Raw genomic sequence first — 25545 nt, forward strand, 5'->3', positions numbered from 1 at the left:
ATGTTCAATACATTCATTGTTGATATCATTTAAATTTTTTCTCTCTGCTTTTTACACAGTCAAAATTTGCTATGCGATGTCACGATTGTAGCAGAAGACATGGAAATCTCTGCTCATAGAGTGGTGCTGGCCGCCTGTAGTCCTTATTTTCATGCCATGTTTACAGGTATGAAATATTTTAGTTATGGGCATTTTAAAAAATGTATTCAGATCTGCGCTTTTCTTACCACATTTTCTTTTGTTATTAACATTTTACTCTTATGAAATGAAGAATTATAATGGAAGAAAATGTTCTTGCTTTGTTCCAAATTCCTCCTCATCTTTGTTTTTCATTGTTGGGGGTCAGTAAGCCTATACATAGGTACACTCACAATTTTATGCTCAACTTTCTCCCTGTAAGTTATACTTACGTATATTAGTTCCTGCCATTTGTAATAGCTTTTTGACACTTTATTATTTTGACAAAAAAAAACCACTTTACATTTTTTAAAATGATTTTTACATTTGTTTCATCTAGTGGTACATTGAACAAAAAGATGTTTATTTAATATCCTTCATTTGGAAATATAAGAAAATAAAACGATTTATCTACAAGCTTAGGTTTTACTTTGGCAATTGTGAAAATATATAGAATGATTTTAGTACTTCTGGAAAAGAGGTAATTTATGTCTGTCACACTTGAATCCCTTACTTTCATTCTTTTTTAAAATATACTGTACAAAGAAATGAAGTTTTTATCTGTTACATCAATGAGTTTATAATCTTAGGGTATTGGTATGCCAAATAGAAAATACAAATAGAAATGTAGTTATACCAAAAAGCAAAAATACAAAACTCTTTTTACTTTAGAAACTATTAAGTATTTCTGGTGCTACTGTTTTACTAGATACTTCAAGGCATACAAAAACAATGTGAACATGCTTTCTGCCCCAAAAGCTTCCTGTGTAGCTAGGCAGATGGATGTGCACCCTTTAATAGGTAATAGTGTATGGAAGATCTGAGTGCTCATAGCAGTGGTCAGACATTGAGGGCTGTGATGGGCAGCACTGAGAGAAGGATTTCCCCAGACCTGATGGACTGAGGGGTTTACACAGATGAAGATGGGTGTAGAAGGTCAGATGGAGAAGATGGACTGAGTGAAAACTTCTCTGGGTGTCTTGGGAGTAGTGAGGAGACCAGAGCCCCGCTTGGTTTTCAGCCTTTTATGATCTTGCTGTTCCAGAACAGAGTTAAATAATCAGGAATGAAGAAGGATAGCAGGTGGGCTCTAGCCAAGTTTGGGAGGGTTGCCTTTCAGCTGAGAGCTGAGGTTGATCTGAAAAGTCAATACCCGTGAAGTGAGACTAGTCAGATTTTTATGTCTTGGGGTTCACTCTAGTCTCTTGATTTACATCTTATTTATTACTGCTGGACACTTTTCTAGAGGGAGAGAGTCTCTAAGGCTTGTAAGAGAAGGATTCGATCTGGAATGTGTTGGGCTACTTTAGGAATTCCCTTGTGAAGTGCTGTCCCCTTGGTGGCCTTCCTTCAGATGACACTGCTGTTGCCACTTACTTGTTGGAACTACTAGGTCTTTGGAAATCTTAATCTGTGCTTCAGTTTCCCCATCTGGAAAAAGGGAATAATAATATTGCCCATATCCTAGAGTTTTTGTAAAGATTAAATGAGATCATATGTGTGAATTTCTTAGCACTTGACACATAGAAAATGATCAGTTAATTTTGACGGTAATTATTATGGTCATCATCACCATTCTTTTTTACTCTAACTTCCTAAATTTCTTTATATTCTGTACAAGATTGGAAAGCTTTAAGCTAGGCTTTTTTTTTTTTTTTTTTTTGATAAATGTTTTCTTGTCCACAGAGTGACAAAAATAGAGTGATTAACTTATACCTGTAAGATCAAGGTTAGTTTCCTTTCCCCTCAAAAGGCTTTGGAGACTTAGTGTCTCCAAACTCCTTGAGCCTTAGACATCCAGTGAAATGGATGCTAGGTAGAGATAGGAGAGCTTATTATGTCTTTAGCTCTCTTTTCTGTTTGCTTTATAATCTAAACTGCATTTCAGTTTCCCTCTTCTGTTTTTGTCTAACGGTTCTTTATGTTTCATGATTTAGCTGACACGTGGTTTATGAATATGTGAGCTTTGCCTAATGAAGGGAATGAGGCATTAAAGACATTCTGATTTTCTAAGTATTTATAGTGTATTGCAACTAACTAGTAGGTAGGTGCTTTTGCAGTTCAACTGGTTTCTGTCTGAGAATATACCTTTTATGCTTAGTCAAATTTTAGATTGCTATGCCCTAAAGTAGTTGAAAATAGGAATACTATGTTAATTTCTGGCACATATACAAAATGTGAATTGAGTACCTAACTTTTTTTTTTTACTAATTTATTGAGGCATATTTTATATATCATAAAATTTACCCATTTCAGGGCTAGATGCAATGGCTCACACCTACAGGTGAGGCTGTAGCCTCACACCTACAGCCTCCCAGCACTTTAGGAGGCTGAGGCAGGTGGATTGCTTGAGGAGTTAAAGACCAGCCTGGGCAACATGGTGAAAACCCATCTCTATCAAAATATAAAAAATTAGTGTGGTGGCACTAGCCTATAGTCTTAGCTACTCAGGAGGCTGAGGTGGAAGGATCACTTGAGCCTGGGAGGCAGAGGTTGCAGTGAGCCAAGATGGTGCCATTGCATGCTAGCCTGGGTGACAGAGTGAGAAAAAAAAAATTACCCATATTAAGTGCACAACTCACTGATTTTTAGTAAATTTACTGAGTTATACTGCCATCACCATAAATCAATTTTAGAACATTTTTGTTCTCACGTAATGTTTTTGAGGTTCATCCGTGTTGTAGATGTTTCAAAGGAAAGTTTGCTGTTCTTATTGCTAAATAGCATTCCGTGTGGATAGACTGCTTTTGACTTCCCATTTACCAGTTGATGGATGTTTTTGTGTTGTTTCAGTTTTTGGCTATTATGAATAATACTGCTATGAACATTCATGCGCAGTTCTTTGTGTGGACATATATTTTTATTTCTCTTCGGAGTAGATATCTAGGAGAGTAATTGCCGGGTCACATGGTAAATTTATGCTTAAAAAATTCTGCTAAGCTATTTTTCCAAAGTTACTGTACCATTTTACATTCCGACTAGCAAGGTCCTATTTCTCCACATCCTTGCTAACACTTGCTACCGCTTTTTAAAAAATTATAGCCCTTCTAGTGGGTGTTGAAGTAGTATAGCATTGTAGTTTTAATTTGCATTTTTCTAATGACCAATGATGTCAAGCATCTTTCTATGTGCTTATTATTTAGGCTAAACTTTTATGGTTTTTCAGCAGTAGATGTTATTTGACTTTCTAGCAATCTTTGTACTGTTTCTTTTTTCTTCTACTTTTGAATCTACTGTTTAGCCAACAATTTGGCAGAAATTAGATAAAAAAGATAAAGGCCACTTTGGAAGGCTGAGGCAGGTGGATCACGAGATCGGGAGATCGAGACCATCCTGGCTAACACGGTGAAACCCTGTCTCTACTAAAAATACAAAAAAAAAAATTAGCCGGGCGTCATGGTGGGCGCCTGTAGTCCCAGCTACTTGGGAGGCTGAGGCAGGAGAATGGCATGAACCCAGGAGGTGGAACTTGCAGTGAGCCGAGATAGCACCACTGCAATCCAGCCTGGGCGACAGAGCAAGACTCTGTCTCAAAAAAAAAAAAAAAAAAAAAGATAAAGGCAGGGCGCAGTGGCTCATGCCTGTAATCCCAGCGCTTTGGGAGACCAAGGTGGCAGAATTGCTTGAGCCCATGAGTTCTAAACCAGCCTGGTAGAAATAGGGAGATCTCATCTCTAAAAAGATTTTTTAAAAAATTTACCGAGCATGGTCACATGTGTGTCTGTATAGTCAGTCCCAGCTACTGGGGAGGCTGAGGCAGGAGGATCGCTTGAGCCTAGGAAGCAGAGGTTGCACTGAGCTGAGATCATGCCACTGCCTTCCACCTGGGCAACAGAGTGAGAATGTGACCCTGTCTCAAAAAAGGAAAAAAAAAAGAAGACATGGGAATTGGGCCTAGGTAATTTAGTGTATGTGGACTCATTTAGGTATTCGCCAGAGTGTGAGTACTTTATTTCTTTGTTTTTCATGGTCTGAAGCCCTGTTAAGCTTTTTTTTTTTTTTTTGGTAAAAATTGTGGTGAGGTTAACAAGTAGACCATTGGATGCTTTCATTCCACCAAACATCATGTACATTTACATTCTCTTGCTCAGGGACAGGGAGTTTCCCTACTCTTCTTTTGTTTTCCTGTGACTAACCTATTAGGAAATGGGGAATATGCAGATGTTCTTTGTTGGGTCTTACTTTTAATCTCATAAACTGTAGGTGAAGTTTTCATTTAAATTATATCACCTAAGAAATAATTCTGTTACTCATCATAGTTCCAAGTATTTGAGTAGAGAAGGGAAGTGAAAAGTAATTCTGTGATGTAGTCACAGGGTTTTACTTTGTGAAGTATGGGCCTATTTAGAGCAAGGCCAAGTTGTTTAACTATTACTTAAGAAAGAACACACCAAATTGGGTTCTTGTGTTTTTAGATTACTTCTTGGTTACAAATGTGGCATTTAGAAAACTGTTTGCCTAACACATACTTTGAGATTTATTTGTGCCACAGGCTAACATTTCTGAAATCTGGTGGGAAGTACTGAATGCTAAATTTTTATTTTTAGCCTTTTTTTTTGGTGTGCTTTTTGATTTCTTTTGTCATATTGAACATGATTCAGTAAAATAAATTAGAATAGGAAAAGACAGATTATTGTTTGAGTGACTAAGAAGTAAGATTTTAAAAAGCTATATACATGGTTATGTTTGTCTAAGATTCATGCTTTCATTCATCAAGGAATATTTACTGAGCATCTTCTCTGCTAGGCATTGTCCTGGGCTTTGGGAACTAGAGTGATGAATAAAACAGGTAAGTTCCTATTCTCATGATTCTAGTTAGGAAGAAGAAGAAAGGTTAGACAGTAAGTAAACACACAAAAGATAATTTCTGGTATTGATGATGGCTCTGAAAAAAATTAAATAGAATGTTGCACAAAGAACTTAAGTTGGAATGCTTTAGGCTGCCTGTAACAGCAAACTCCACTCAAACTGGTTTAAATAGTAAGAAAGCAGGCTGGGCACCAGACGTGATTGGATCTACAGCTTGAAAATTTCATCAAGAATCTTCTTCTTCTGTCTCTCTACCCTTCTATCCTCAATAAAAATATCCTAAGGTTTGTTCCCCTCCTAAATGAAAGATGCCTACAGAGTGGACCCAACATCTCAAGGAAGGAGGACTCTCTCTTTTAGGAGCTAAGAAACCTTTCTCAGAAGTTACCCCAACCAGACCAAAACTGGCAGGGCAATGCAGTTACCATGTTGGCCTTAGATTTGCTGTAGAACTGGAGAGTTACATACTCTGACCATTATAGAGAGTGGCTGGTGGGCCACCCGGGTCAGCTTGCCAAACTGAAAATGCCTGTGTGTCAGTAACTGCTTTGTAACTCAAGAACAAAAAGGTGGTAGTGATTAGAGTAGATGACAAGTGGAACTTGCAAAGTAATGGAATAAAATTTGTTTATTAAACATAGCTATAAATTTGTTATTTATTTCTTAGGGTTTCAGCATAGAGTTTCTGCGTTACACTTTTATTTTTTTTTTTTCCAGATGTTTTGTGTGCTAAATAACTGAAATTAGAATCATAGAATTTTTAAAATGAAACGAATTTTAGCGTTTATTTTTTAAAACCTATTCACTTTTCATTTATTCATTGGATAAATTCATTTTGCAGTGGATAAGTGAAGTTACCAGTTTATGTTGGGCTTCAGAAGTCCTGATTAAAGATCCTTGAGATGGAATTTTTTTTTTTTTTGAGATGGAATCTCGCTCTGTTACCAGGCTGGAGTGCAGTGGCATGATCTCAGCTCACTGCAGCCTCCGTCTCCCGGTTTCAAGCGATTCTCCTGCCTCAGCCTCCTGAGTAGCTGGGACTATAGGCATGCGAGATGGAAATGTTTTTAGCCATATATGTGTTCTTACACTTTCATGATTTGGAGGACTTCTTTTTTTTCTCAATAAAAGTAGATAGGAGACTGGGTGTGGCAGCTTATGCCTATAATCCCAGTACTTTGGGAGGCCAAGGTGGAACAATCATTTGAGGCCATGAGTTCAAGGCTGCAGTGAGCTGTGATTACACAATTGCACTTCATCCTGGGCAACAGAATGAGACTCTGTCTCAAAAAAAAAAGGTAGAGATGATGTGGTATTTACTAGTGAAAGTGCTTGGCTCACTCTGTAATGTATAGTGATGTTCAATAAATGTTTGTTGACTGAAATCCTACATAGCTAGAATATCCATGTTTAAGACTAATTTTAAAGTGCCATTAGTTATGTTAAGTAAAAATGCTATATTTTATGTATTTATTCAGTTAATTAATTTATTTACTTATTTATTTATTTGGTGAGATAGAGTCTTGCTCTGTCACCCAGGCTGGAGTGCAGTGGTGCGGTCTTAGCTCACTGTAACCTCCACCTCCCGGGGTCATGCAATTCTCCTGCCTCAGCCTCCCATGTAGCTGGGATTACAGGCATGTACCAGCATGCCTGGCTAATTTTTGTATTTTTAGTAGAGATAGGGTTTCGCCATGTTGGCCAGGCTGGTGTTGGACTCCTGACCTCACATGATCCGCCTGCCTTGGCCTCCCAAAGCGCTGGGATTACAGGTGTGAGCCCCTGCACCCAGTCAAAATGCTACATTTTAAATTGGCACTTGCTTTACTTTTTATTCATCTAGTCATTTACTTATCTAACCAGTATTTATTGGGTATCTACTAGATGTCAGACATGTTATACAGAGATAAGAAAGGCTTCATCCCTGTTCTCAGTGAGCTTAAGAATTCAGAGGAGGAGAACTAGATAAAGAGTTGATTATGACAGAGTGGATTTGCATGAGGTACACAACTGTACCTAATCCAGCCTTGGGCCACCAACAGATAAGGCTACCTAGAGAGGTTCCAGTGGAGATTAGCCTGGGAAATGAGTGGGTGGGGAGACAGAGAGGACAATGTTCAACAAGAGCATCAGGGGTAAGACATTGCTTGGTGTCTGTAGAAAACAACAAACAGCTTCTCAATAATGTATTTCAAGTTTAGAAATAGTGGGAGGAGAGAGAGAAGGCTAGATAATGAATCAGGGGCTGGACATGTGTGCTTGGACTGGGAGAAACCAAAGGATTTTTGAACTCCGTGCTCAGATTTGTGGAGTCAGTACTGGAGGCAGGAAAATAATTAGGAGGTGGCTACACTGATGTTAGCAAGAGATTATAGGATCCCCAATGATGAGAAGGTGAGAAGATTTATTTGAGATCTATCCAAGGTTAATTCTGCAAGTTTTAGTGAACTGTGGGACTGATGGGTAAGGAAGAGGAGAGAATCAAGGATGACTCTCACTCAGGTTTTTAGTATAGGTGTTTGTATGTACAGCATAATGTAGCTTCAGAGTTCTGATATAACCTCAGAGTTATGTGATCAAAACATAAACAAGAAACTATAATCTCTACAGAGACTATGGGAGGTTACAAATGGTAAGGATAAACTATGTACAGTATCATTGGATAGCCTAGTTTTTTTTCTGTTTGTTTTAAATAGGACAGAGTCTTGCTGTGTTGCCCAGGCTGGTCTTGAACTCCTGGGCTCAAGTGATTCTCCTGCTTCAGTCTCCCTAGTAGCTGGGATTACAGGAGTGAGCCACAGCACCTGACTCTCATTGATAGTTTTTAAAATGCATTAGCAATCATAAATCTCACAAAGCCATACTGTTTAAAGATTTCCTCTGAAAACACAGCAAAGGGCAAAAACTAAGGTAATATGTAACAACTGCAATTAGATATAAATAACTTTTACAATACTCTTTAGTATAGGCTTTGATTCATAGTAATTAGAATTTTTAAACCATTAATACAGTCATGGGCACATTTTTTGGTTTTTTACTGTTTTTTAAAATTAATATAAAAATATTAAAATGTTTTCAAAACAGTACATAATTGAAATTGAATTTATTGGAAGGAGATACAGTTTTCTGGGGAGAAAAATAATCTTAAAAATGACAGATATTTGAACTAGCAAAATGCATCTTATAGCAATACCTTAAAAACTATAATATTAAAAACTGTTTGGCAGAGAACTAATTATTTTTCAGTCATACATGTAAATTAAAGTCCCACTTGGTTTTGCCTAAGGTAAGTCACGCTTAACTGAGTACTGGCTGTTTGGCTTTGTGCTCATGTGGCCCCAGGCCCTGAAGGGCTTTGCATATTATTGGGGCCCTGTAGGTGAATCAGTTATGGCCTTTGTCTCAAGTCCGAGTGGGAATCACCAGAATGTCTTAACTTTTGGCACAAAAAAGGCTTCAGTTTATGCAAACTATCAGTTTATACCCCAACTATCCACAGGATCCAGCAAGAATAGGATAGAGGAAGGTGCCTTATATGTGGCTGAAGACTTATTTTTCTGTATTCCTTGACCTTCCTTTTTCCCCCTTTCTGTAAGCAGGGGAAAAACATTTGCTGTAGCACCAGACATACAACTCAGTCCCCTTTCATCCTGCTATGTAGGTATAGGTGCATCTTTCTCGTTAACTCTCCTACTTCCCTTGTCATACAAAGAGATGTTTTTCTTCCTGGGAAGTAGCAGGGTAGTTTTTTGGGATATTTTAGCTCTGTGGTGAACAGCTTCTTTCTGAGATCTTGTCAGAGATAATCTCCAGGGAAGCACGCAGTTAAATGTACACCACTATTGTTATTTCTCTTCTCCCAGGGTTTTGTTTACAAAGGAATTTTGTGTAATTATGATTTCCCATAGACTTTTCTGATAGTTTATGGTCGCTGACAGTGCATCAGAAAAAGAAGTGAGCTTTCAAGAAATCTTGAGGCCATGTTATGTTTTAATAAGAGATGCTGGGTTAAAGTGAAGGTGATGAATGGTGGCACGTTCTCATGCTTCTTTTATCTTTGAAAGTTAGTGAATTCTAGAGCCAAATCTTTTTTGCCCATGGCCCTCAGCATTATTCTTGGACTGTCCTTTTAGTTTTTAATTGAATCCCTCCCCACCCCCATTCAATTGCTTGTGTCTCCGTGTATAATAGTTCACTTATGTTGTCACACCTAGGTGCTTAAACTTGCCTCCTACTCTCCCCAAGTCTCCTTGGCTTAGGGACCATCCCTTCGCCTTCCTCCTTCCCTATTTCTTTTCCATAAGTGGGTATTAGGAAGAAAGTCTTGCACTGTTTTTTTAGCAGGCAGTTCTGTAGAAGGATACCTGGTTTTAGTAATAAAGCTGGTATGGAAATGACTTCAGTGTGAAGTTGCTGCAGATGACAAACAGGAACTGAATCTGAGCTAGAAGATCTCTGTAACAAGCTTTGTTATTGACTAACCCTTTGTTATTATTGTGATCCCTGTTATGCCTTGTATTCTCTAAGCATCATAAGTAATTTGTTTTCTTGTTGTCTCTGGCATGAGGGTTGTGACCTCTCACTGAGGGTGGAGCCTCTGTGTCTGGTGCAGGCTATGCATGCCCCTGCAGGCATTTGTGTGTTTGTTGAAGGAGTAATGCTAACCAGGTGGGTCCTTTTCAGCAGCCATTCATTGCTATTAGCCAAAGGCAGTAACATCGTTACTCTTCTAGTCATGACTAGAAATCCATAAAGACAACAAATGCCCAAAAGCAGGGACAGCCTCTGCTACTGATCCTGTAGCCACAAGAATAGTTCATGCAGCTGGACATATGGCACATTCATTGTTGTGATACGATTTTCAGGTGCAAGTGGGTAACAAAAGTACATTTTATGATTTGCTCAGGTAAGCTTTTGGAAGAGGAAGGAGAGTGTTTTCGGCCTGCAAAAAGTGGCTGATTATGCTGCCTATTGAATACAGTGAGTGGCTAGAAGATGTATCAATCTGTGTTGGCATTGGAACTTCCACAGCAGTGTCTTGCTGTAACATCACTCTTATTCCTTTGTGTTTTAGGTGAGATGAGTGAGAGCCGAGCAAAGAGAGTTAGAATAAAAGAGGTAGATGGCTGGACCCTGAGGATGCTAATTGATTACGTTTACACTGCAGAAATTCAGGTTACAGAAGAAAATGTACAGGTAAGAATAAACACTTCACACCATCTAGCCCTTTATGCATACAGTTTTTTTTAATAAAAAAAGCATACCCACACAGTATACATTTTGCACCAAAATAATAGGATTCATTGTGAAAATTGTATTTCTAAAAAATATTTGGAATGATTACACCTTTTTAGTAATGTTTCTGAGTTCAGTATCTTTTATATTCTTTAAGATCTGAGATACAAATCCTTTAGTTCTCTGAATGATGCTTGTTCTTTCATGAAAGCACTGTCATATTCATTTATAACTGTTGATTGATAAGCCCACAATTTTTCTTTATTCCTTGGAAGGATATACTCTACAAAGAACGTTTTTGACTGCCAATATTCTTTATTTCTGTCTTTTTTTTTTTTTTTTTGATACACGATCTTGCTCTGTCTCTCAGAGTGGAGTGCGGTGGCGTGATCATGGATCACGCAGCCTCGACCTCCCAGGCTCAAGCGGTCCTCCCACCGCAGCCTCCCAAGTAGCTGGGACTACAGGCGTGTGCCACTATGCCCAGCCAATTTTCTTATTTTTTTGTAGAGTGGTCTCACTGTTGCCCAGGCTGATCTCAAACTCTTGGGCTCAAGTGATCCACCCTCTTCAGCGTCCCAAAGTGCTGGGATTATAGGTGTGAACCACCATATGCCCAGCCTATTCTTTGTTTTACTATTTGAGCATCCTCTTTAAGTGATTCTGGAGTTTAGCTAAAAGTTGATATTGCATCTTATTTTCTATAAAGAACAAATGTTTTATGTATGTTACCTAAATGTTTAAATAATACAGATGGGTGTGGAGTAAAAGGTGAAAATTCCTCTTTAGAAAACTGCCCTTCTCTTCGAACCTACCCCAGTCCACATACATTGATTCACTTCTTCTTCCCCAGAGGGTAGCTTCTGTTATCTACTGTGAATCCCTTCAGACCGTTTTACATGCATTTATTCACACACACGTATACACACAATTTTTTTACATAAGAAATACTCTACTTGTTCTGAAACTTGCTTTTTGAACTGAACAGTGTCTTAGGGGTCTTTACACATTAGTGTATATGAGTCTAACTCATGTTTATCAGTTATACATGTATGTATGATTTTTCACCTTTATAGAAACAATGCAATGAGTGGACATTTTTATATTCGAATCTCCAAATTTTATAAGCTGGATTCCTCAAAATGGAATTGGTGAATCAAAGAGTACATGCGTATATTAATTTTTTGATAGCGATGCCAAATTGCCATCTGAAAATATGTGTTTATTTATATTTCTTCTAACAGGGACACTGTGTTTTGAGGACAACAAAAATAACTAGGACTAAATTCTTAAGAAATAATCTTTAAATTCTACTTGCACAAATAGGAAGTTGTTGGCTCAATCCTTATCCCTGCTAACTAGTTGAAATATACTACAAAATGAATTCGGTGACTGAAATCTTTGCGCTTGTTAAGACATGCTATTGATTGTTCCATGCGAAATATTGGCAGTAGTAAGGCCTCCTGGTGATCTTTCCCAGGTGGCCTCATTAGCCTTTGCTTGGAAGTTCTAGTTATGAGGTAAGGCATTTGAAAAACCGTGGTCAATATTGGGGTTGTTTCTAAATGTATGCATCAGATACTAGATGAACATTTTTTTTTAACATGGAAGAAAGTGGTGTATGTCATGAGATCACTGTACTAATATGTCATCTCATTCTGGTCTTTTTGGTACATTTAGACTATTTACTAGATTCTGGGGCATTGTTTTCAACAAGAGTTTATCTTGGTTTCTTTTTGTTCATTCTTTTTATTCATTTTAGTGCATGGGCCCCATTATGCCCTTATATTTGACCTTCAACAAATGAATTACTAATTTCTTTGATTCACATAATGGGCCACATGGGAGAAAATTGAGAAAAATCATTTAGGCCTTAGAGACTAAACTGTGTGAATTCAGCGCTAAATGTTGTTTGTAGTAGTTCTTGTGGTGGGGACATGGGCCTATTAGGAATCAGGAGAACGCCTCTCATGTTTCTTTCAATAACTATCATGTTCCAGTCCTGAAATATTAGTCATCACAGCCTTTCAGAAAACTCTTGCCATCCTAATTTGCCTCTTGTGTATTATATTGCTTAGCTTTTAAAATATGCAGGAATACATTCTAAGGGGTACATTTGGCAGGCTTATTAAATGCTTAACATTTGTATAGTTTTGTTTTGTTTTTAAGAGGGAGAGGGATATCTCTTCAGCATAGGGCTATCCTGGTTTGTAAAGCTTTCTTTTATTTTCAGTCGAAAAATACTTGTTTTGGAAAAGGCAGTTGAGAAATAAATTAGATTGAAAGTAGCTACTTTTTCCGTAACATGTGTTTTTCAAAGAAAAAAATAAGACTATACTATATAAAGATACACCAGACTCCTATTTCCTGTTTTGTATATTTTTTGTCAATCTATATTATGTTAAATCTTTCTTGTAAAGTGCTGTCCACCTTAAAGAAGAAGGTGTCTGGTGTTATTAATATTAAGCTGAAGTTTTAAGTGGCCATAACTGGAAGCCCTGCTCTGAATTTACATGCCCTGAAGGTGCTGACAGTGGGAACAGAAGTTTCTGTAATTAAAATGTTTCTTGTTGGTGATATATTTTTCTCACTGGACCTAGACTCAAATCTTTTACCAGGTGACCTCCCTTTTGTAAGTTTCTGTTTTAGTAATAAAGTACAATATGGGGCTAGAAAGTATCTTTGGGGTTGCATGTTTTGATGTAGAATCATTGTGCCTTAGAATGCTGAGGTCCAGCCATCTTTTGGCAGTCAGTTGGCAACAGAACAGGGCTATAACCCTGGTTTCCCAGATTACTAGTGTAGGGTCTCTTCCATGATACCATATGGTCTCCTTATTACACTAATTTTAAACAATATAATAGCTATTTGAAGTGAAGGTTGTTAACTTGGAGTCAGAATGAGGGAATGAGTAATTTAAAAAATAAACTCCAAAGAAGGGACTATTGTTATTATAGTCCCTTCTGATTTATACAAGCAATAGGGCTTTAATTCTTCGCCATTCCAGGTTTCCTAGCTTTTTGTGTGTTTGTTGCTGCTGTTGTTTTTTTGTTTGTTTAGGTTTTTAAACTTTGGCTTTAAGTTTGGATATTTGGTTTTATTTATGGCAAAATTGGAGGATAATTTGAGCTAAATGAATTTACAGTTTTTTTTAAAGGGAGATAAAAGGAGAACCAATATTTTACCTATGACTACACTTGTAATTCAACTTTTTTGTTGTTGTTGCTGAGTGAATTAAAATTTAACTTATGTCTAGAGTTTCAAAGCAAACTTTATTAACTGCATAAATCTGGGAAATATAGAAAATACAGCCAAAGGCTATTGAAAAGTATGCTCTTTGACATTTGGTGGTTATGGACACCTTTGAGAATGTGACGAAAAACTGTCAACCCTTTTCTAAGGAAAGGGCACATTAGCTTATCTACACAAAGTTTGCATACATTTTCAATACACTTTCAGAGAATCCGTGTACCTTGCTGCTTGCCCCACCTTCCACTGTTAAGAATACTTGGCTTTATTTTTAAATTTTTTTATTTTATTGAGACAGTGTCTTGCTCTGTTGCCCAGGCTGTGGTCACTGGTGTGATCTTGGCTCGTTGCAACCTCCGCTTCCCAGGTTCAAGCAATTCTCCCACCTCAGCCTTCCAAGTAGCTGGGACTACAGACATGCACCATCACACCCAGCTAATTTTTGTATTTTTAGTAGAGATGAGGTTTCGCCATGTTGGCCAGGCTGGTCTTGAACTCCTGAGCTCAAGCAGTCTGCCAACCTTGGCCTCCTCAAGTGCTGGGATTATAGGCATGAGCTACCACTCCTGGCCAAGAATACTTGGCTTTAGATATAAAAAATATAAATATGTAAGTGTGTGTGAGTCTGTGTGTGTATGTGCGTGTAGGAAGGATTTTCACATGGGTATATCTCTAGTTATATACTAAGCATTTTATATGTAGCTCATTTGATGTTTTTGCCTCCATATAAGATAGGTGTTACCCCAATGTGATTGAAGAAATAGGCTTAAGAAGGTTAATTTGCTCAACGTCACACAGCAACTATTAAATCGTCATTAACTAGTATTGCTTACAAAGAGAGTTTATAAATTCAAAAATGTAAATAGCTTTATAACTGAAAATTTTTTTTCACGATCCAAAAATTATTCAAGATATATGCTATGTCATTAGATGTGTTAATTAACACTTTTGGAGAATCCTAAAGGATCTTGAACTTCTTAAAGCATTTACTTCATTGCTAAATTTGTAGTTTTGTTACATGAGTTTGACTTCTCTGCCTTTGGTTATTTGTTTTGGCTTCCTAAAAGTAGGTAAGAGTTTTTCACTTGATGTAAGTGTTAAAAACAAAGGTAATGCTGTTAATAAACAGTGCCCATGAAAGTAAATGCTCTCATTCCTAAATTAATATTATAAGTACTCATCTACAGATATTTTCTATATTAGAACTGTTATCATCTAGAAGAATTTGAGAAACGTCTGATAATTTTGAATGGATGGGTTTTAAAAAGTTCATGAAACATATGTTGGATGAATTGGACTTATTTGAGACAGAAACTTTCTATCTCTTTAGAAATGAAACAAAATTTAAATGAGAGTTTTTCAAGGGACATCCAAAATCAATTATTGGTAATAAACAGACTAGATGTTTAACACAGTCTCAGTATAGTAGAAAATTCAACATAGTGTGTCCATTTGATTAGTGGTATAGGGCAGGTTGTTATTGTTTTGCTTCAAACCAGAACTGCTAGGAGTATGCTGTATAGATAGTGTTTTACTCTGCATGTTCCCAAAAGGAGGACATCACGTGGAGGGGCTTGTTACATGGTACCAGGCCTGTTGATATAGTTGAAAAAGCTTTAAGTTGGCTTAATCAATAAAAAGCCTGCCAAAGTAGAGAAGTCACCAAAACAGAATACATGTGTACCCTCAATATTTTAACCTCAAACATGTAAGTTTACAATTGTATTCCAATCTTTGTTTGTAAAACTAAGTATGGTCAGCTGTTTCGAGAGCCACATGTCCTTTTTTGCACAAACCACACCATAATCATGCACCAACTATAATTTCCAGGCTTTTTTCTTTAAGTGCAGCAAGAACTGAGACACTTGAAATCTCAACGCAAAATCTTCTTTGAATTACACAGTTTCTCTTTCATTCCTCCCATGTCTAATTGGATTGAAAACATTTATTTTTTTTCCAGTAACACATTGATCAAGCCACTTCAAAGCAGCCAACTTAGTTTTCATAGAAAGAGCTCTTTTTACATTCACATTTCATTGAATTCATTTACTTAAATTGTGTAATTTCAATAAGTGCAAGTGTCATAAACAGATGTGGGAGCAAATCCAACATGTATGAGTTGGTAAAATGCATCCCAGCTGGAGGAACAGACGTGTGCAAGCACAGTAGAGTGTACTTACTGAGGGCATGGAGAGAGTTGTTTCATCAGGTGAGTAGGTAAAGTGGATTTTGGTGAAGAGTGCTTTTGCTTTGTGTATTTCTATATTGTGTGGGTAAACATTGAAATGAAATTCTCATTAGGTGGAGATTTGTTTTAAAAATCTGTCTTAAAAATATTTGATACCCTATCAGTTAAACAGTCATTGATGGAATATCTGATAAGTACTCGGTCCTGGTGCTACAAAAAAACAAACAAACAAACAAAAAAAATGAACAGGGAACAAAGCGTAATGAATAGAGTCTATACTTAGACTGGGTTTGGATCTTGGCTTTGCTGTTTAAATGCCATGTGACCTTGCCTAAGTTGCTTAACCTCTGGTTGGCATTGGAGCTTGAGCCAGAGATGAATAGGGCTAGGCGTAGGAGCACTCACCTGACGGAGCAAGCACTCAACAAGTATTTTTTTTGTGTTTGTGTTTGTGTGTGTGGTTTTTTTTGATATTTTCAAAAAATAATTTTGAAACTGAGGGTAGGCTGGGCACAGTGGCTCACACCTGTAATCCCAGCACTTTGGGAGGGATGCCAAGGGAGGTGGATCACCTGAGCTCAGGAGTTCAAGGCCAGCCTGCCCAACATGGTGAAACCTCATCTCTACTAAAATTACAAAAGTTAGCCAGGCATGGTGGTGCACACTTGTGGTCCCAGCTACTCGTGATGCTGAGGCAGGAGAATCGCTTGAACCCGGGAGGTGGAGGTTGCAGTAAACCAAGATCGCACCACTGCACTCCAGCCTGGGCAGCAGAGTGAGATTCCATCTCAAAATAACAACAACAACAAAAAAACTGAGGGTAGCATGCAGTCCAAACTGAAATGTTTAGAGGTGAGTTACAGATTCAGGTCTGAATGAGATGCTGCAGAGATCCTGGCAGCAGGACTTTTGTGGTGTTGGTAGTGGTGGTGGCATATACTCTTAGGCTGATGGCAGTGCCTTTATCCAGGAAGAGCTGCCCTGGGTGAACACTCAAGCCTACAGCTCTTATATTTCTGGCTTGTCTAGAAAGAGACTTGGTAAGGGCTGGGCAATTGTAATGACCACAACCAAGTAAGTTTGAGATTGTGGAGGGTCTGCATTCCCATAGGAAACTGGGCAGCAAACCCAGGATCTGGGGCTTGTTATGTGGGGCATTAGGAGTCACGCTGTGGCTTGGCAAGCATGAGGGTACTTGGGGGAGCACATCATGTTTAGGGCAGCAAGATTAACGCCAGACTGTAAACACTGACATGGTGCCCAATAAGCTTTGTGGTATTGGTCAGGATTAGTTTAGGACCGAATTGAACTGCACGTGAAGATCTAAGATTTTTAAGACCTGTAGCTGGATCAGGCCAGATCAGGTATGGATGAAGAACCACTTTACTGCTTTTTATACATGGCTTGCTCTTTCCCTTCCCTATATCTAAGCTGTTGAGGTTACCTGTTTTTTTCACTGCCAGTATTGATCCTGATGAATTCCATCTTTCAATCAATAGTTTACTAAATATTTATGGGGTATCTATTCTATGCCAGACACTGTTCCAACCATTGGTGTCAGGCAGGATAGATAAGGTCCCTGTCTTGAAAGGCTTTACATTGTAGAGGAGGGGTAGGGACGAGACAAATAATATACCCATAGATAGAGAAACAGGTAAATTTTACATTATTTTCTGGGTAGGAGTCATTTGAGCAGAGACTTGAATGAAGAGAAGGGAGTGATGTAAAAGTAAAGGCAGAGAACATTCCAAGCAGAAAGAGCAAAGGACCTGAGATGTGAATAAGTTTGGCATGTTCTATGGGCCAGAAAGAAAAGGACAATTATTATTTGAGGAGAGTAAATGATGAGAGAGTGCAGGAAGATGAGATTAGATTAGAAAGGTAAATAGGGCCAAAGTAGGTTTGTAGACTATGATAAGGAGGTTTGATTTTGTTCCAGTTGTAGTTTGGGCAGGGAATTCATGTTTTAGACAGATTGTTCCCCTTTCCCATCTGCTAGGTGGAGGATGGGCTGTGGGGGCAGTAGAAGAAGTTGGAGGCCCTTTAGATACCTGTTGGGGTAGGCTAAGTGAGAGACTAGTGGCTTGGGCCTGGGTTGTTGGCGTGAGATGGTGAACAATAGATTTGGGGGATATTTGGAGGTAGGGCCAATGGAATTTACTAATGGATTTGCATGACGGATGGAGGAAGGAGAATGATCAAGAATGGCTCCTGCGTTTTTGGCCTGAGCAACTGGGTGGATTATAGTGCTATTGTCTGAGATGGTGAAGACATGGGATGGGGACATATTTTCGGGATGGTGGGAATTAATGGTTCTATTTTGGTTATGTTAACTTTTACCAGTTGGACTTACAAGTGGAGATGCTGAATAGGTTGGTTCTGTGATGGGAAGGGGTCAGGTTAGGGAGGTAGATTTGGCATATTGGTGGCATATTGAAGTGGATGAGGTCACTTTAAGAGGTAGTGTAGATAGAGAAAGCAAGCAAGCCAAAGACATAATCTGGGGCATTCCAGATTTTAGATGAGCAGATGAGGGAGATGGAGTACTGGTGATGTAGGAGGAAAAGCAGGTGTATGTGGTGTCACAGGATGCTAGTTCTAGAGAAGAAAGTGCTTCAAGGAGACAGTGTTTGGCTGTGTCAGATGTTCTTGATAGGTCAAGAAAGTGAATTGAGCCATATCAGTGTAGATGTCATTACATTCATTTGCCTGAGACAGTCCTATTTTATGCCTGTTAATCTGGTGTCTTGTCTGATTAGTGTTTATTTTACTCAGAAATGTTCCAATGTGGATGATAAATTATATGGTCACACTGGTCATTAGTGACCTTGGGAAAAGCTATTTAGAGGTGATGGTGAGAATGAAAACTGGTTTGGAGTGGACTAAGAATAAGTGGACTCAGAGAGTACCGAAAGTTCTTTCGATGCCTTTTGCTATGAAAGGGGAGAGAATGTGCTGGCTGAAGGGGATGATGAGTTTAAGGGTGTTTTTTTGTTTGTTTGTTTTGTTTTGTTTTTTGATGGGTAATATTTTAAAGCAAGTTTTTATGTTAATTAGAATAACCTAGTAGAAAAGCAAAAGTTGATGTGATAAAGGGGAGAAAGAAACAAAGGGTATAATTGCAAAAGTGAGAGAGGTTGGCATCTAAAACAAAATGAAGGGGTTTACCTTAGATGGGAGCAGGAAGACTTCTCTGTTAACCAGAGAGAAGGCAGACTGTGTTGTCAGATACAAGTTAGTGGCTTGGATGGTGGAAAGGTAGGTATTTTATCAGCTTGCATATAATTATAAAGGCTGTGGCAAGTAATCAGCCAAAAGGAAGATGAGGAAAAGGGATGCTAGAGATTTGAACTAAAGATGATAAATCATTGTCTTGCAAAGGATGTAGGTGAATTTACTAGTGAAGTGTAGTCGAATTGTCAGGCCATATTGGGAGCTCATTTGAGATTTGCAGTCATAAATATCAGGTAGAATGGTTGCGTGATTTTCTTCAGCCATGTTAAACCACTTATACTTAGTATAGAGATGATGAATGTGTTAGATAGCTATTGCCACAAAAATGCCACAAAACAAAGTATGCCGAAACTCAGTGGCTTAATAAAAAATCATTTATTCTTATGGATTTGCAGGTTGGCTGAGGATCAACTAATCCAGGCTGAGGTTGGCTGGGTGATTGGCTCTACACCATGTTTTAAAAATTATTCTGGGATAAGAAAGTCTAGAACAAGACTACATGAGTGCGTAGTTGAGAAAGAGTGGAGGAGGAAGTGGTAGTTGGAACTCAGGAAACTGAGATGTTCTATTTGGATGTTTATGTCATCAAAAATTGTCAGAAGTTGTAGTGGAGAGAATGGTGATTTAGGTTTTAAAAAGTTCTCTCTCTCGTGTGTTTGAGTTAGCGTGACGACAACACTCTGGGGTGATTGTAGTACCATACTTAATCTTTGATTTAGAACCACCTGTTCCATCTTAGTATATTAGGCGAAGTTGGCCAAGTAAAAAAAATCATCTGTAAATGAGTAGGAGTGACTGAGGTGTTGTTAGATAGTCCCAATGAGGAAGGTGAGCAGACATGTGCTTCCAAGGAGCAGGGGTTTTTGGAGAAAGGAGAAAGGAAGTAGCAATGGGGAGCTGCATCTCCAGGCCTTAAAGCAGCATTTTTGTTTTTCAGGTGTGGATGACGATCAACTAATGGGTCAAGAAATAAACTTAGTAGGTCGTTATTAGCACTTAAAAGAAAAATTAGAGACAAGAGTAGGAAATGCTGTTCAAGCGTAAGGTCTGTTTCAGAAGAAAATAGCAGATCCTAGCAAGTCTGCATGTTTTGTGAAACTTTGAGTTCTAGGTTGTGAGGTAAAAAGTCTTACTATGCAGTGTGGTCAAAAGAATTGGAAAATTCAGCTGTAAGTTACTTGGAGTGTGGGAGAGAAAAGATCCATAAATAGTAGAGATGTGACTGAATATATGTTATTGATTATGCATAAATACAGTGATTTTTATGTTATTTGTGTATATATTTTATTTTTCTAGACTGTATTCTTTAGCATGGAAATGCCCAATAGATGACTAATAGATGTTGACTGCTTAGATATCAGGAAGACATAGGTACTCACTGGTAATCCAGAAAGTATACTTTGTTTTCTATGCTGGCTCGTGGTGCAGCTCCTGGAACAGGGCACAGAGATTCAGATGGACCTGCTTGAGATGGTGAGCAATGAAGGTGACGTCACAGTGGGGGTTAGACATCACTTGCCCAGTCTATTTCTTGGCTTTGCAGGTCTAGAAACTATTTTGTTAGCTCCTTCAGAATTGATCAGACTTTTGGGAAATAGCTCAGACTAGCCAAAATCAGAACACTAATACATGAATTCATGTAGAACATGAATTTTCAGTGGGGTAACAGGTGTTTCTAGGGACTGTGTTTACATTATCCGGTGTGCATCATTCTCAGGATCTAGATACCTAAGTGATAGAATTAGTAATCAGAGCCTCATTTGGTGAGCAGGGAATCACAAGGAAAGGGAATTTACTTCAAAGGGATAATGGAAAGTCCTACTAAACTGGCATCCCACTGCAAAATATACCTTTCTAGTGATTTGAGTATTGATTACATACTGTGAAATCCAGTGTCTCCCTATCTTTCATGGTACTGGGAAAACTCTGACAAATAATTGCTCTTTGGATAACCCATTTCTGAATTTTTTTGTTATCTGGTAGTTGTCTTTTTCTGTCCCCAAGCACTTGAGGATGTGCCAAACTCCAGCAGACACAGTGGTTCATTGACACAGAGATTCTCAACTAGAGGGCAGGTGCCCTGGTATTTTTAATTCTTATTCATCTCCTTGTGGAGATTTAATAATGTGGACCATTTTAAACCTCATGTTAAAAATAGTTTCTTCTGGCCAGGTACGGTGGCTCACGCCTGTAATCCCAGCACTTTGGGAGGCCAAGGTGGGTGGATCACGAGGTCAGGAGATTGAGACCATCCTGGCTAACACGGTGAAACCCCGTCTCTACTAAAAATACAAAACATTAGCCGGGTGTGGTGGCGGGTTCCTGTAGTCCCAGCTACTAGGGAGGCTGAGGCAGGAGAATGGCATGAACCCAGGAGGCAGAGCTTGCAGCAAGCCGAGATCACTCCACTGCACTCCAGCCTAGGCAACAGAGCAAGACTCCATCTCAAAAAAAAAAATAGTTTGTTCAGACAGAGACTATCACTATATATTTGATTATGTTTTGAGCTTTGTTACAGTCATGTTCCAGATCTGCTCCTCCAACACTGCCCTCCACCCATTTTGAGCGGATGACCATGCTTCATTCGTAGCCACACATCTAGAAGTTGCCAAGTAGCAAGGAGTTCTGTAGAAAGTTCATCTTCATTCAAGGTGAACAGAAACATCTACTGAGCAGTTTTTTAAAATGTTGTTAATAAATCCTCAAGGTAAAATCATTTGAATTACACATATAATGCTGCACATTTACATTAATGTGGAACAACTCAGAAAATAGTAAGGAACCCTTAGGTTGGGTTTCTGCTAGTAAACTTCATGGCCCAGTGGACTTTGGCTAATTATCGTACTAAAATTCAGAGCTCAAATCTTGAATTTATTACTGACTTCAAGAAGGGCCTTGAGTAAGATATTAATCTTTCTGTTTCTCAGCTATTAAATGAGGCCAACAGTGCTTTGCCACTGCATTGAAATGGTGTAAAAATATACCAGTTAAAGCTTGCAAAAATATCTAAATGCTCTATAAGTGTTGAGCAGAAATAAGAGATGGGCAGGAATAAAAAGACTTAAGACCAAGAAAAAGAATAACTCATTAAAATTATTTGGGATCACTGGGTAGAAAATAGCTCATATGACTTTTCCTTCCCTCTTTATATTCTGAATCAGGTCATATAAAAAATGTCCCTAATTTGCTATAGAGTTCTCTCCCTCTTGTGCATTTGAGTTGGCATGGAGTCCACACTTGGGTGATTGTAGTACCATGCTAAATCTTTGATTTAGAATCACCTGTTCCATTGGTTTGACATGTAGTGGTTAGAGAAAAAGTTATGTATCTCCCAGCAGTGTCTATGGAGGGCTTATTGCTTTTCCATTTCTGTTTTCTTTCTCTTATGAGATAGAAGTCCTTTGTGAGTAAAAGGGTTTGGCAGATGATGTGCTTGGAAAACACAGGTTAAAACTTAAAAAAAAAAATACATAAATTCCTGAATCAAACCTTCAGGATTAGTGGTTGTTTATGATATAACCATGGGTACTTATATCATTGTAATGAATTTTATCTGACATTCTAGCACCCAGAAATCAGTTACCTTGATATTTTATCACTTTACCTGGTTAGTACTAATTTATTATTATCCAGAGGCATAAAAATTTAAATTATTTACCATTTGAGCTTTGATGTTAATTGTATTTTATTATATTTTAAGTCTGAATTTGGTAATCCTCATAGTTTTAATCAAAACATTAGACCAACTAGAACATCCATTCTCCATTCTAGTTAAATTATTTTTATTCAATATAAGAATACAGAATTAAAAAGTCATATTTAAAATTTAATATGGAAAGGCCATTGAGGTCAGCTAGTTTGAGAAAACCTAGAAACCTTAGTATAAGAGCATCTTATAAAACCAGATGGATATGAAACTCAAAGTGGTTTTAAAAAAATTTATTGTTCGGAGCAAGGCTAGGTACTCTAGAAGCGTTAGTAATTGAGTTACTTGTGGCTTTGTATTATTAAAATATATGGTCCTTGAAGATGTCTCCACAGCTGAATCATTTTGAGATTCATGTTTTAAGTAGTTTCATGTGGTACATAAAAGCATTTATCTTGATGAACAAAAAATGACTCCATCTTGATTATGATTTAGCATGTTATAACAGCATCTTTGTAATTTGAACTAGAACAAGAAAAATAGAAACAAATCAAAGTCCTTATTAGAAATAAATCCAGTTCAAAGTGGATTTCTTTTTCTTGATTTGTGATGTTGTTTAGGTATGGAGCCTGTGTGTGGGATAGCACATTTGTATCAGGCTAGTTGCCAGTGTTCAGGGTATGCCTTTCCAATCCAGTCCAGGTGGTCACCGTCTAGAGTTGTTAAATTATATGTGGTTCTGGCATGTTTGGTTTGACACCAGCCAAAGGTTTTATAAACCCTAGCATTATTGACATATAGTCTTAAAAATATTACCTCTTGGACCTTAATGTCTTAATCTCATTGTTAGGTTAGTAAAATTAATGTGCTTCTGATAATCTGCTTTAAGTATATTGTGCCTTTTCTTAGGCTATATAATTTATGAAAACTTTATTTCTAGCTTTGTACAGTGGCAGTATCGTAGCCAATGAAGTTTATCTGGGGCATGATTATTGCTAATTGAAAACTATTTCTTGTGAAAATAGAATATAGCTATATCACTGACACGGATGCACAAGCTACTGCTTTAAAATAAGTTTATCAATGCTAGTGTAGCAATTTGGTCATGTAAATGCATTTTTGTGGGGTTGCCTCTTATTTTGGATTCTGTCAGGTAGGATTATTATTTTCTATTTGAAAATTTATTTCATGGCTTATAAATGCTGTCTGTTGACCTCTGGTTAATCTATTAGTATGGATTTAAGGTACAGTTGTCCCTCAGTGGGAGGTTGGTTCCATAACTTCCCTTGGGTACCAAAATCTAAGCATGCTCTAGTCCCTGACTTAAAGTGGCATACATAGTATTAATATTTGCATATAACGCATGCACATCCTCCTGTATACTTTTTTATTTTTTATTTTTTTTGAGACGGAGTCTCGCTCTGTTGCCCAGGCTGGAATGCAGTGGCGCGATCTCGGCTCACTGCAACCTCTGCCTCCTCCTGGGTTCAGGCAATTCTCTTGCCCCAGCCTCCTGAGTAGTTGGGATTACAGGCACCCGCCACCATGCCTGACTACTTTTTGTATTATTTTTTTTTTTTTTTGAGACAGAGTCTCGCTCTGTCGCCCAGGCCGGAGTGCAGTGGCGCAATCTCGGCTCACTGCAAGCTCCGCCTCCCGGGTTCACGCCATTCTCCTGCCTCAGCCTCTCCGAGTAGCTGGGACTACAGGCTCCCGCCACCACACCCGGCTAATTTTTTGTATTTTTAGTAGAGACGGGGTTTCACCGTGGTCTCACCGTGGTCTCGATCTCCTGACCTCGTGATCACCTGCCTCGGCCTCCCAAAGTGCTGGGATTACAAGCGTGAGCCACCGCGCCCGGCCTACTTTTTGTATTTTTAGTAGATACAGGTTTCACCATGTTGGCCAGGCTGGTCTCAAACTCCTGACCTCAGGTGATCCACCCGCCTCAGCCTCCCAAAGTGCTGGGATTACAGATGTAAGGCACTATGCTCGGCCCCTCCTGTATACTTTAAATCATCTCTAGTTTATGTGCAATACCTAATACAATGTAAATGCTGTGTAAATAATCATTAATATGGTATGGTTTAGGGCATAATGACAGGAAAAAAGTTTGTACATAATCAGTACAGATGCACTATTTTTCCTGAATATTTTTGATCTGAGGTTGGTTGAATCCCATGGAGGGTTGACTGTACTTGATTGTTTTTCCCCTAGTGGGATATAATTTACATACCGTAGATCTTAACTGTACAGTTTGCTAAGTTATAACAAATGTACACATCTATCAATCCACACCCAAATGAAGGTACTGAGCATTTATAACCTCAGGTGTCTTCCCAATAAATCTCCCACTCCCTTTCCAGGCAACCACTGATGTGATTTCTATTATAATAGATTAGTTTTCCCTGTTCTTGAACTTCATATAAATAGAATCATACAGAATGTATTTCTTTTAAGGCTGACTTCTTCCTCATAACATATTTGTGAGAGTCATCTATGCTGTTGTGTATTTCAGTAGTCGTCCCTGTTTATTGATGAGTATTGCATTGTAAGGGTTTATTACAGTTTAGCATGTTAATGGACATGTGTCTTCTCTGACTAGAGACAGGATGGGATCCAGATCCAGTGCTGCCAGCTGTAGGAGTGAAGGATGGATGCGAGGGCAGGAGCCAAGCTGTCATTAAAAAATCAGTAGAACACTTTCTTTACTCTGTCCACTATGTGTTAAAAATACTTGGTGTGGAAGCGTTCACTAGTTCGTTCTGTTTGTGTCAACATCAGAGGAGCTTGTTGTCCATTAAGTTGTTCTAATATGATGATAGGTTAAAGCTGTGTGCCAAGTCCATTTAGTTTTATAATAGGATTGTTTGTTACAGCAAATACTTTAGAAATGTTAGTTATTTTTAAAGCCATTATTAGTCTTTATTATTACTGATTATAACATTTCATCATGTGGATTTATCATATTTTACTTAATTGTTGCCATATTGTTAGATCTTTAGTT

The 25545-nt window shown here is 38.2% G+C and overlaps 1 protein-coding gene and 1 pseudogene across 2 annotated transcripts in view; both read left to right on the top strand.

Annotated features, from left to right (window-relative positions):
• Window positions 1-25545, top strand: part of KLHL2 (kelch like family member 2) — a 115051-nt gene that overhangs the window by 21235 nt on the left and 68271 nt on the right. Inside the window, exons 3-4 of one of the 2 annotated variants that reach the window (XM_030816294.1) lie at window positions 60-166; window positions 10061-10182. In XM_030816294.1, the coding sequence (XP_030672154.1) occupies window positions 60-166; window positions 10061-10182 (229 nt within the window). The remainder of the gene's footprint in view (window positions 1-59; window positions 167-10060; window positions 10183-25545) is intronic. The other variant, XM_030816295.1, reaches the window with a different exon arrangement.
• LOC115836215 lies at window positions 23477-23655 on the top strand (annotated as a pseudogene).

This window comes from Nomascus leucogenys, chromosome 7b (assembly GCF_006542625.1).
Source record: "Nomascus leucogenys isolate Asia chromosome 7b, Asia_NLE_v1, whole genome shotgun sequence".
Lineage (NCBI taxonomy): Eukaryota > Metazoa > Chordata > Mammalia > Primates > Hylobatidae > Nomascus > Nomascus leucogenys.